The 11,715-nt window shown below is 34.9% G+C and overlaps 1 protein-coding gene across 2 annotated transcripts; it reads right to left on the bottom strand.

The window, feature by feature from the left end:
- Nucleotides 1-4,688: 4,688 nt before the first annotated feature.
- On the bottom strand, nt 4,689-11,084 carry LOC309482631 (paired box protein Pax-1-like). Of its 2 annotated transcripts, XM_082148099.1 has the most exons (6): nt 10,862-11,084; nt 9,506-10,111; nt 7,877-8,004; nt 7,160-7,355; nt 5,278-5,314; nt 4,689-5,113 (listed from the first exon to the last, which is right to left on the bottom strand). In XM_082148099.1, exons 1-5 carry the CDS (start codon nt 10,869-10,871, stop codon nt 5,280-5,282), a joined length of 975 nt encoding a protein of 324 aa, XP_082004225.1. In that variant the 5' UTR covers nt 10,872-11,084; the 3' UTR covers nt 4,689-5,113; nt 5,278-5,279. The 2 variants fall into 2 exon arrangements, with proteins under 2 accessions (XP_082004225.1, XP_082004224.1); XM_082148098.1 differs by lacking the exon at nt 5,278-5,314.
- Between the last annotated feature and the right edge of the window lie 631 nt (nt 11,085-11,715).

The following is an 11,715-nucleotide window of genomic DNA, read 5'->3' as shown; positions in this document are numbered from 1 at the left end:
TTTTGTGATTCTTTATTTCAGTGGTGTCAGTTTGGTGTCTCTAGTGTTAGGAAGTGCAGGCTCATTTTACCGAAACTCTCCTATTGAACTCAATGAACTGTCAACAAAAAAGATTCAGCCATTCGATTGTATTAAAATACATATTTAAATAGTGGTTTTGAGAATAGTGTTTCAGCTCACAAACATCTAAATGTACAGCCTGAATGCACTGAAGTCACTATGGATAAGTGTCTGTCAAATGCACACATGTAAATATGATCAAACACTTATGATTTTGGATTAGACAGAATCTACAAATCGCTTGACTGATTCATTAAAACATTACACTATTATAAACTGATTTCTTACAGCCAAAAAGGGTTTTACATTGACATCAAGTGCTGTGACAAAATTGGGTTACACTTTATTTATTTATATACGTAGTTACATTGTAATTACTCATATAAGTAATATTAGAGTTAGGGTTAGGTTTAGGGTTAGTTACTTGTAATTATGCATAATTTACTGTTATTATTATAGTATAGTAACATGTCACCTTAAAACAAAGTGTTCCCCAAAATTGTTGTTCATGCAAAATATAAAATCAAACATTGAAATTCATATTGTCATGAACCTTATAGGCCTAATAATATTGAATAATTTTAAGAATTTTCATTTGTAATAATAAAAAAATATTTTATTTGTAAATGTCTATAGTTAAAAAATAGCCAACAATTCACGATACAAAACACTTTGAACTCAGCACAAAATCTCATTGCCAGTAAAGCAGTATTTAATGGCATGTTTTAAAAAAAAAATTATTCATGGTTTTTGAAGATGAGGGCTTGTCATGCAACCTGTCAAACACAAAACCTTTGACGTCAGCAACAACAAAAGATATGGAAGCGTTTCCTCCTCCCTTTTCAAATTTGATAAGCCTATTTATTTTTTATCCTATTGCAATGCACAATTATATAGCAACCCATCAGCTGGTCTATGAGATATTAAGAGTGTTCTGGAAGCACATGATGATGTTTTGTTCTGTGTGTGGAGCTTGTGAATGAGTGTGTGATGGTAGTCCAGCAGTGCAGGAGACGTCAGGCTGTGGTTTCACGCTCTGACTGTATAGAGCATCTCACGGCGCCTGCTGTCTGACTGAGACATTCAAACCCTGTGGCCTGAAATACAGCTAATCGTGTTTGACTTGGACCAGATTAATGATCTTCCGAGGTGTGGAGGACAATCATAACTAACAAAAGTCAAAACTAGTTCTACACAACAAAAGCGTGTACCATAATACCCCATAATTAGCTTCAGGGTTTGACATTCGTCTCTTCTTGTGATGCTGTGAGCGCGTTCCATCATCATCATCAGAAAATTAGGATTTTGTGTATAGGATTATGTCTGAGACGAGGATTAAGGTGTTCAAAGATGTGATGTATTTCTTTACCAGCTCTTTGCTTGCCTGCAAAGTCTTAAAAAAACACAATGATATGAATATCATCATTCTTTAAAGCCTTTTGTATACAATGGGGTCCAAAAGTCTGAGACATTCTGTCTGTCTGTCTATTTATCTATCTATCTATATATCTGTCTGTCTGTCTGTCTGTCTGTCTGTCTGTCTGTTTGTCTGTCTGTCTGTCTGTCTGTCTGTCTGTCTGTCTGTCTGTCTGTTTGTCTGTCTGTCTGTCTGTCTGTTTGTCTGTCTGTCTGTCTGTCTGTTTGTCTGTCTGTCTGTCTGTCTGTTTGTCTGTCTGTCTGTCTGTCTGTCTGTTTGTCTGTCTGTCTGTCTGTCTGTTTGTCTGTCTGTCTGTCTGTCTGTTTGTCTGTCTGTTTGTCTGTCTGTCTGTCTGTTTGTCTGTCTGTCTGTCTGTCTGTCTGTCTGTCTGTCTGTTTGTCTGTCTGTCTGTCTGTCTGTCTGTCTGTCTGTTTGTCTGTCTGTTTGTCTGTCTGTCTGTCTGTCTGTCTGTCTGTCTGTGAAACCAAGGGAAATCATGTTTACGCAGGGAAATCATCTCATCATAAGCGCTTGCTTTATAAAAAGCTATAGAAAATTTCAACATTTGTACAGTAAACATATATAGATTTCAATATCCCAGCTAGTTTCTGGTTCCCAGTAATCCCAGTAATTAGATTCTGGTTTCCAGAACAGACATCCAAACGTTCTGTTGGCTGTGAAAATGGACAAAGAACAGCATTTATTTGAAATATAAATCTCTTGTAACATTATAAATGTCTTGAATGATTTCTGAAGGATCATGTGACACTGAAGACTGGAGAAATGATGTGGAAAATTCAGCTTTGATCACAGGAACACAATATATTAAAATATATAAAAACAGTTATATTATATTACTAGGATATTGGCTATACTTATAAAGCACATGTTAATTTAGCCTTATTCTGCATGATCCTATTCTACATCCCTCAGTCCTACATAATATCTAAACTTAACAACTACCTTACTAAAAATTTAAGTAATTACAGGTTTATTGAGGCAAAAGTCATAGTATAGTTAGTTAATAGTGAGAGTTGGACCCTGATCTAAAGTGTGAATATATGATAATATATGTCATATAAGTTTGAAACTTCATTGAAATCTAGATTTTTTTTTCTCTTTTCTTTCATTTAAATCGGGAAATAAATAGTTTTGGGGTTTTAAAAATGTAAACATGACACACATATAGGCTACATATACACACAATCAATTTTTAAAACCCCAAAACTGTTTATTTCCCGATTTAAATGAAAGAAAAGAGAAAAAAAAATCTAGATTTCAATGAAGTTTCAAACTTGTGGGTTCCACATGGCTATTATGTGAATCATAAATGTCATTGACAGATTGATGTCAATCTTCATTGCAACACTTTTGACTCCTGGGCCTTACAGACTGAGTCTAATATTTCAAACATAGTCTCATGGAACATACTGGAACTCATTTAACTCACACAACTTATTTAGCATTTTTGCTTATTGATCATGTGATGGTAAAACACTTTGGTTCATGAGCTGAGCTGAGCTAAGAGTATAGAGAGCTTGTCTGCAACTGTCAAGAGTTCAGATCTGAATAAGAAGCTCTAGACGGAACAGATAAGAACCAATAGGACCAAAAAGTTTGCCCACAGTTAATAACCAACTTTTTTCCAGGATATAGTTGTTTTCAGGGTGTGCCTAGTTTTATTTGATATCCCTCTGTGTAAATATGGCAAGTGATGCATGCTTAGATCTACAAAAATAGCGTTCAAATCTGCAATAAAACGTTTCATGGTTTCACTTGAGCACATATATTTGAGTCTTTGTTTTGTTAAAAAAAACGGTGACATTTACAATAAAGTCTCATTTGTTGACATTAGTTAATGTATTAACCATGAACTAATGAGCAAGACATTTTTTATTAATCTTTGTTAACGTTAGTTAAAAATACAGTACTTCATGTTAGTTCAGTGCATTAACTATGTTAACAAATACAATTTTTGAATTTTAATAATGTATTAGTAAATGTTGAAATTAACATGAATTAAGATTAATAAATGCTGTAATTATTATTCATTCTTAGCCTAGTTTGTTTGTAAAGTGTTAACCCCCCCCCCCCCCCCCCCAAATAAAAATAAAAAACAACAACTGCGTTTTATAACTGTGTAATAATTTGATTCTACATTCTACACCTCGTTCAAATGACTTCATTTAGCCTACCCTTAATTATGAATCCAAGCAGTTGCCTTACGCTAAAAGTAAACCCAGATGTTCAAGTTCAACACACTTCACAGTGTGAACTTCATCTGACAGACGCAGTTTATCAAACAGTCTCACAAATATGCTAATTAAAAGATTTTGCGGGATTTTTAAGTGCTGAATTCAGTCCTGCCGATTTAGAAAAAATGTAAACGCCCGATTTTCTTTAAAAAAGCGCTAAAACGTCAAACCCAAAGCCCCAATTTTTTGGCTTTATTATTATAACCTAATTATAATTATCATTCATTAAAAAAAAGAAAAAGAAAATCGAACAACTAACAAGTGGAAAGGTAAATTGCATGCTCAATGCATAAAATTACAAATAAAATAAACCAATGTAAATTGCTTCCTTCATTTTTTTTTAATCAGCTTGGATGTTTAAGTTATTTCAATTTAAATTACATTAAACTGACTTAAAAAAAAAGTTGAATCTGGTATAAAGGCAAAACATATGTTGTCATAACTTATTGATCATATATATATATTTTTTTATTTTTTTTACAGTGTACACCAATAAAATACTCAAGTAAAGTAAAAAAAGCAAGTAAAAAAAGAATAATCTGGAAATACTCCGTATATATGCCCGTCAGGAAATATGATGCATTTTCGTTTGTTCTCTTTCGTTCTTTCAAATTTTATTGTATTCAATAGTTGTAAGGCCCATTTCCTTTCCTTTGTTTTGTGTATTTATTTAACACATAGGCCTATGTTAAAACACGATAATGCATCTTAGCTCGCATTCGTTACTCACCAAAAAAACTGCTATTTTTATAAAGTAATTTAGTGGATTTTATTATTCATCGTATAGATCTTTTACATTTAAGGTCAGCTAAACGGACCTGTGGCAACAGTTTGATAGCATCGTCCATCTGTTTATTCACAAGGTTTTCAGCGTGAAATCCCACATAATCTCTCTGTAAACATGTTATCTGTGACCGCTGAGAAACCAGCCATAGAACTGATACGCTGAAAGACAGTTCACTTTTGACATGCCTTTATTAAGCAGAAATGAATTTATAAAAATAGATATATATATATAGGCCTATAGGCCATTCAATATCATACAGTCACGAAAATGCAATGACAGTTTCATTTCATTTCCATAAGGCGCATGACTCTAACAATGTTGCAGCCTGACGCCAAATTTATTTACAGCAAAGAACAAGAAAAAAAAATCTACTGCAAATATTGCAGAAATCCTCTGTGGTGTCTCTGTCTCCACAGCTTCAGATCCCACTCCTCCATGATGGTGTGAAACATTCAGGTGTGTTTTATCCAGACGAGCGAGTGTTTGCAGGATGAACAGATGATAGTTTTCTCTGCTGGTCTTTGTGTTCTTATGACTCTGAGAGTCCATGAACGTCGTGCTGCTGTTTGCTCAGAGGACTCTTTCTTTCTACAGCTGGAGCCAAAAGAGAGAGGGGTGTTTATGTAGCAAACAAGATGAAAATTAGCCTTTTTTAAGCTGATAACTTCCTTTATAAAGTCAGAGTGACATGCACTGCAATTTTTGGGGGTAAATTTAAAGGGACACATTACATTAAAGGGATGTCATTACTTGCTCACCTTTATGTTGTTCCAAACCTGTATGAGTTTCTTTCTTCTATTGGACACAAAAGAAGATATTTTAAAGAATATTGGTAATCAAACAGCCATTGACTTCCAGTAGAAAAAAAATACTATGTTAGTCTAGGCTTTTGTCAACTGTCTGGTTACCAACATTCTTTAAAATAACTTCTTTTGTGTTCCGCAGAAGAAAGAAACTCATACAGGTTTGAAACAACTTGAGGGTGAGTAAATGATGACAGAATTTTCATTTTTGGGTGAACTATCCCTTTAAGTTATAAAACTGGCAGCTGTGTGCATTAAAATTGGCGTAAAGACAAAGCAGTGTTGCCATGCCGTCACAGTAAACACACCAAATAATGCAATTAATGTGCTAAATTAATTAGCTAAATTAACATAAACTGCAATGTAAAACAGCTTAATAGCCTACATATAAAATAAGAACAGAATAAAGAATAACAATTTTATAAATTATAAACATATAGGCCTATTGTTTACGCAGGGAAATCATGCCATCATACGCGCTTGCTTTATAAAAAGAGATCGCTTTTTAGCTATAAAAAACATCAACATTTTTTACAGTAAACGTATGCATATAGATTTCTTAACAATATTCCAGCTAACAATTTTTGGTTTTTAGAACGTTCTGTGAACGTTAGTTTCTGGTTCCCAGAACAGACATCCAAACGTTCAATGTTGATAGCAGGAAAGTGTTCTTTACGCAAATAGAACGTTCCCTGTTGGTTTGCAGAACGTTCCCCTAAAACCTTCACTTTAAAGAGTGATCAGTTGACTCAATTTAACCTAACTGCTTAATTGAAAAGTTGAGTTATGTGGAATTGTCAAGTTCATTTTTTTTATTAGGCATTAAGTTTATTAATAATTTCAAGGCAACAGGTTTCCTCACTTAAAACAGTTAAGTCAACTGATCACTTTTTACAGTGTTCCCATTACATTCTCAGAACGTTCTCGTTACGTTCATCTAACCTGTTTACTCTGGTATAATTTACCCTGATGTACACGTCATCATCCAGCACTGCCGCGGAAGACGGATGGATGAAGTCAATAATCAGTACAAACCATGTCTTGTTTTGATCTAAATAATCCAAGAAAATAAATCATTTTATACACTCTTAAATGGAAAGGTTCTTTATTGCATCCATGGAACCTTTCTATTGTACAAAATGTTTGTTTTTGTTTTTTATGGAGGAAACAGTTTCTTCAGATTATATAGGCTAAATATTCTTTACACTTAGAAAAAAAAAAAAAAAGAAGGTTATTTTAAGAACTGATCAATGAAAGGTTCTTTGGGGAACCCGAAATGGATCTTTTAAGGCATGCCGCTGTGAAAACACCCTTTTGGAACCTTTTTTTTTTAGGAGTGTATAGGATTAAATTAGATAAAATTTGTCCATTGATATATAAGATTTCGTAGAGTTTATCACTGTAGCCCAATAACCCAAATTTTACGTTGCTTCAGCAACAGATAAATTATTGAATGACTTCAATAACACAATCTAGGATTTTTAAAATATGGCATTTATTCAGAGACTTTTTTGATTTTGAATTTTTTGATTTTAGGATAAAATTATTAATTTCTTAGAACTGAATTGAGCAGTTTAGCGGGACATATTTATTTCTTTTAGTCAATAAACAACATTTTTAGCTTTTTATTTCTACAGCCTAAGTTGTAGCTTACAAACTAATATGTTTTACTGCAGCGATTTTACATTCTTTTTCCGTTAAGGTGATGTTTATTGCAAAACCATAGCCTACTAACACACATAATTCTACTAAACTTTTGAAAACTGATTTCTTGTTTGTGTGCAGGGTCATCATGTGGATGACTGAGTGTTCAGGACAGTCACAGGTGGCCTCTTACCGTCCCGGGCCGGGTTTTTGAAGGCTATGGCGCAGTGCAGGTTTGGGCTCTGGATCATGGCCCCGGTGTTCGCATGGCTGAGGCTCGCGCCCTGAGACTGCCAGTGCCCGTAGTTCCCGGCGGGCCCTCCGTAAACCCCGTACTGATTAGCGGAGTACGCGCACGCGGGAACATATCCCGATAAATTTGATGAAGCCTGAAAACAATTAAAGGTATATTTAGAATTGTATACCTTTGCACCAAGAAAAACTACAAAGAATAACAAAGACATCAAATTATATTATGAGAAGATAAAATGAAATCAACAAGTTTGTGATCATTTTAAATGATGATGCAATAATACTCGATGGAACGTACAAGATCAATTCTGAATAAACAATTTAGAAAAAGAGATTATTAAAACAAGGTTTTAAGATCCACAAGATCTCTCCACTTTAAAAAATAAAGATTCTTTATTGGCATCTAGTTTCATGAAGAAACTTTCCATTTCATAAAAGGTTCTTTAAAGTAAAAAAAAAGAAAAGAAAAGAAAAAAGTTTTCTTCACAGTTCACACCAAGAATAAACTGGGAGCCAATTGGGACTTTTTTGACATCACTGCGAAAAACCAACCTTTTTTATTTTTATATCGCTTGCTTATATTGGAAATTAAACAAGAAATTGTATGAATTTACAATAACTCATGCTAGAATAAATAAAGCATAAATTAAAAGTTCACCTGGTTGTACTTAATGTCACTTTCTGGTTTGTCGATGCCGTTGACTCCGTGCACGGAAGGAAATGAAGATCTGTTAACGCCCGTCCAGTCCTCCATTTTCTGCTGGTAACTCTCTGTTCCAGCAATGGCTGTAAAACATTAAATAAATCAAAACGCATTTTAATAGTTGCATCACGTTAACAGCAACAGTTCAGAGATTGGGATTTCACGATGATGCGCTCTGATCTTGGAGTAAACACTGAGATAAAGAATTGAGCTTCTTGGCTCTGTCTGAAAATGATGGTCTTCTTGCTATAATGCAAACAACATTAGTCACATTTAGAAATAGAAACTCTATAAATGCATTATCAGACTGTATAAGAGCGGCTGGTTTATTTAAACGTGGGCCTCAAATTCTGCTCAGCAAGCTCAGTTGTGCCTTATAGGAAAGCCTTGTATTTTTTATTCTCTGTAATCATGCTTTAAGAAGAACCTAAACACTGATCTGAAGAAGCTGTAATATTACTCAGCAGGAAAAGATTTTAATCTCCAGACAGCAGAAGCATAAGAACAAAAGTACAGCGTAACAGCGATATAATCCAGATGCATAAACGATTCCCTATTATGGCAAGCCGTTTTGACTTTTACTCTTTCCGAGGATATGAATTCTTGATATCAACAATTTTCACTAATGTAAATGTTCATTATTGATATCATGAAGTCATCACTTGATATCAAGAATTACATTTCAACTAGTAAAAATTATAATTATTGATATCTGTAATGTATTTTCACTGGTTAAATGTCACAATCGGCTGCCATTCAAATTAAATTGTTGATATCAAGAATCGATTTCTTAAAGAAATACAATTCTTACTAGTAAAAATCTAATTTTATGGATATAATTGATTGAGTGGTTACTAGTGCAAATATCTATTATTCTTGATATCAACAATTGGATTGCCTCTAGTAAAAATGTTCATTTTTGATAATAATTCGATTGTGACTATATTGACAATGTTCATTTCTGATGTCATGAATGTGATTAGTAAGAAAGCCATTTTAGATATCTGAAATTACTCTGCTAATTATTGTTATATCAGAAACACATTTTCAGATATCAGAAATAATAAATGTAACATGTTGAAAAACATTTACAGATATCAAGAATTAACATTTCAAACAGTGAAAATATTTTTACTAGTAACAAGGTTATTAGGCTATTGATATCAAAAATTATGATTTTTACTAGTAAGAATTGTATTTCTGATATAGGCCTATATGTGAAATTGGAATTTCAACTAAGAAATCAATTCTTGATATCAACAACTGAATCTGAATGGCAGCCTATGGTGACGTTTAGTGAAAATACAATTACAGACATCAAGAATTATAGATTTAGTTGAATGATTGATATTAAGAACACGCTGGCATTTCCCTCACAATATTTCGTCAACACAGGAACTTTTGTTGGATGTCAACTGAACAAAAAACTGGTAAGATCTATAGCTGACGATAAATTAATACTTTTTAATATGTTCTTATTAATCAAAATAGCATCATGCATTGCGCGTAAAATCATACCAAACGTTTACGCGGCTTCGATAAGGACGGTCCATGGATAATTGAAAATACGGAAGGTGTGAATACCTGCGGGATCCATGAAAGCCCGTATTCCTAATATGTTGCTGACGGTGTGCACGGAGGGCCAGGCCCGGGACAGGCTGACAGACATCCCCGGAGGACTGCCCAGTTTGGAGCCGGTCGGGGACATGGCGTTCGGGTAGGAGTATGGATACACGGGGTTATAGGAGATCTGCGGTGGAGAGGGTTTGCTGTCATACTGACTCGGCTGAGACAGGTTCCCGATCTTGTTTCTTAAAATGCGACTGATGGAGCTCACAGACGGGACGTTATATTTGTCGCACACTCCGTCGGCCAGCAGTCTGTCGCGTATTTCCCAAGCAAATATTCCAGGATCGCCCTGTTTATAATCCCGTATGCTCTTCACCACGTTTGGCGTCGTGACCCGGGGTTTACTCCCACCGATAGCCCCAGGTAAAATAGAGCCGGTCTCGTTGTACCTGGCCAGGATTTTGCTCACACACCCGTGAGAGACCCGGAGCTGTCGACTTATGTCACACGGCCTGATCCCGAGCTGCGCCAGTTCGACGATTCGGATCCGGATCGCATTGGGAAGAGGCCGACCGTTGACAAACACACCGCCGAGCTGGTTCACCTCCCCGTACGTCTGATCTGCAAGAGATTCATCATATTCAGCTATACAGTGCAGTTTTTAAAGCTAATGATCATAATAGCCTAATAATAGGCCTAAGCTTTATTTATAAAGCGCCTTTCCCAAAGCTCAAGGTCGCTGTAAAGGAGATCATACATAAACACAGCATCAAACATAAATACATCCATCATACAGTACATACATACATAGCCCACATATACACATTTTTATATTACCCTACATTTGCCTTGCATTGCGGCGTTTGCCTAAATGAAACGATCATCATGCACTCAACATAATAATAAAAAATAAAATAAAAAATTCTCCAGGATTTAATAAAGAATATTTTATAATATATTATTATATAATGGACTATTTTACTGAAAGGTGTCTTTGAAATCAAATGGGGTTTCTGGCGGTTCATCATTAAAAAACATAACTTAAAAAAACAAAACAACAACAACAGGGAATTATTAGGGAACAAAACCACAGGCACAAATGAATAAAACGCACACAAATATGTAGGTTATATCTAAAAAAGATTTCGATTTAGGCTTTTTTAAGAGTGCATAAAGTGTTTGGGAGTATGAGCAGGCCTGCTTTAATCTAACGTTTGTCTGCCTAATTTATCGAATACTTATATCATATTTTATAAGAATCGTGTGCCCTTTCTAGCATTAAAAAATGAATAACCTACATCATTTGATCGGTGTGGATGCATCTATGTATTTTATTCTCTATTCCTGTCCAACAGATGAAGAGGAACTTACCCATTTGCATTGTGATATTTCCCTACAGTGGTTGTGCTCCTTTAACCTTTAACTGTGCTGCTGTGTCCCGTGCAGCATTGGAGAGGTTTCCCCGTGTCTCCCGCTAGGACTGCCCTCTTCTTCTGCTTTTTTTATGGCTGAAGTGTCTCAGTTTAGGACTGAGCAGGTTTTTACAGTAATCTTTGATCCACTTGAGAAACTCCGTCCGTCCAGGAGACTGGCTCGTGCGCTCAATTTGACACGTCACGAGCATCAATCACACTAGACAGCGCGTGACTCCGCCCCCATCCTCATGACGGATATATGCAGATTCAGAATCTACTTTTCCTGCCATTTTAGAAGCGACTATATGCAAAAACTTCTCTGAAAATTGTGCTATTTTAAATAGCGAAGTTATCTCAAGAATAAGATTACCAAAATTCCCCAAATCGCAATATTTACATTAATATCATTAGCCTAATGCCTATGCAAATACGTTATGTAGTAAAGCATATGCAGACCTTTAGGACTAATACAATTAGCCTAACTCATTAACAAATATAGTTTTCTTCACCGGACCCACTGAATTAATTTATTTTTCAACTTTTAAGAGTAGCTAAGTGCTTAAGCATTTTTAAAGTGGTGAAAAAAGAAAAACCTTGTGATGCCAATGTTACTACAACATGAAATTATAAGTTGATTGCACTTTTCCCATAGACTTTGAATTTATTTGCAAAGTTGGAACTCTGAAAACAAATAACAATATAATCTAATAGCAGGCTTCAGATATTGTTATTAATGTAATGTCAGTGGAGGGAAACAAATATGTAATAAATGTTATTTACACGAAAAAGTGACTTTGCATTAATTGTCAC

This window comes from Leuciscus leuciscus, assembly GCF_965113295.1.
Source record: "Leuciscus leuciscus genome assembly, chromosome: 19".
NCBI lineage: Eukaryota > Metazoa > Chordata > Actinopteri > Cypriniformes > Leuciscidae > Leuciscus > Leuciscus leuciscus.
Note: the sequence above shows the minus strand (reverse complement) of the source record. Positions and strands in the feature narration are given on the sequence as shown.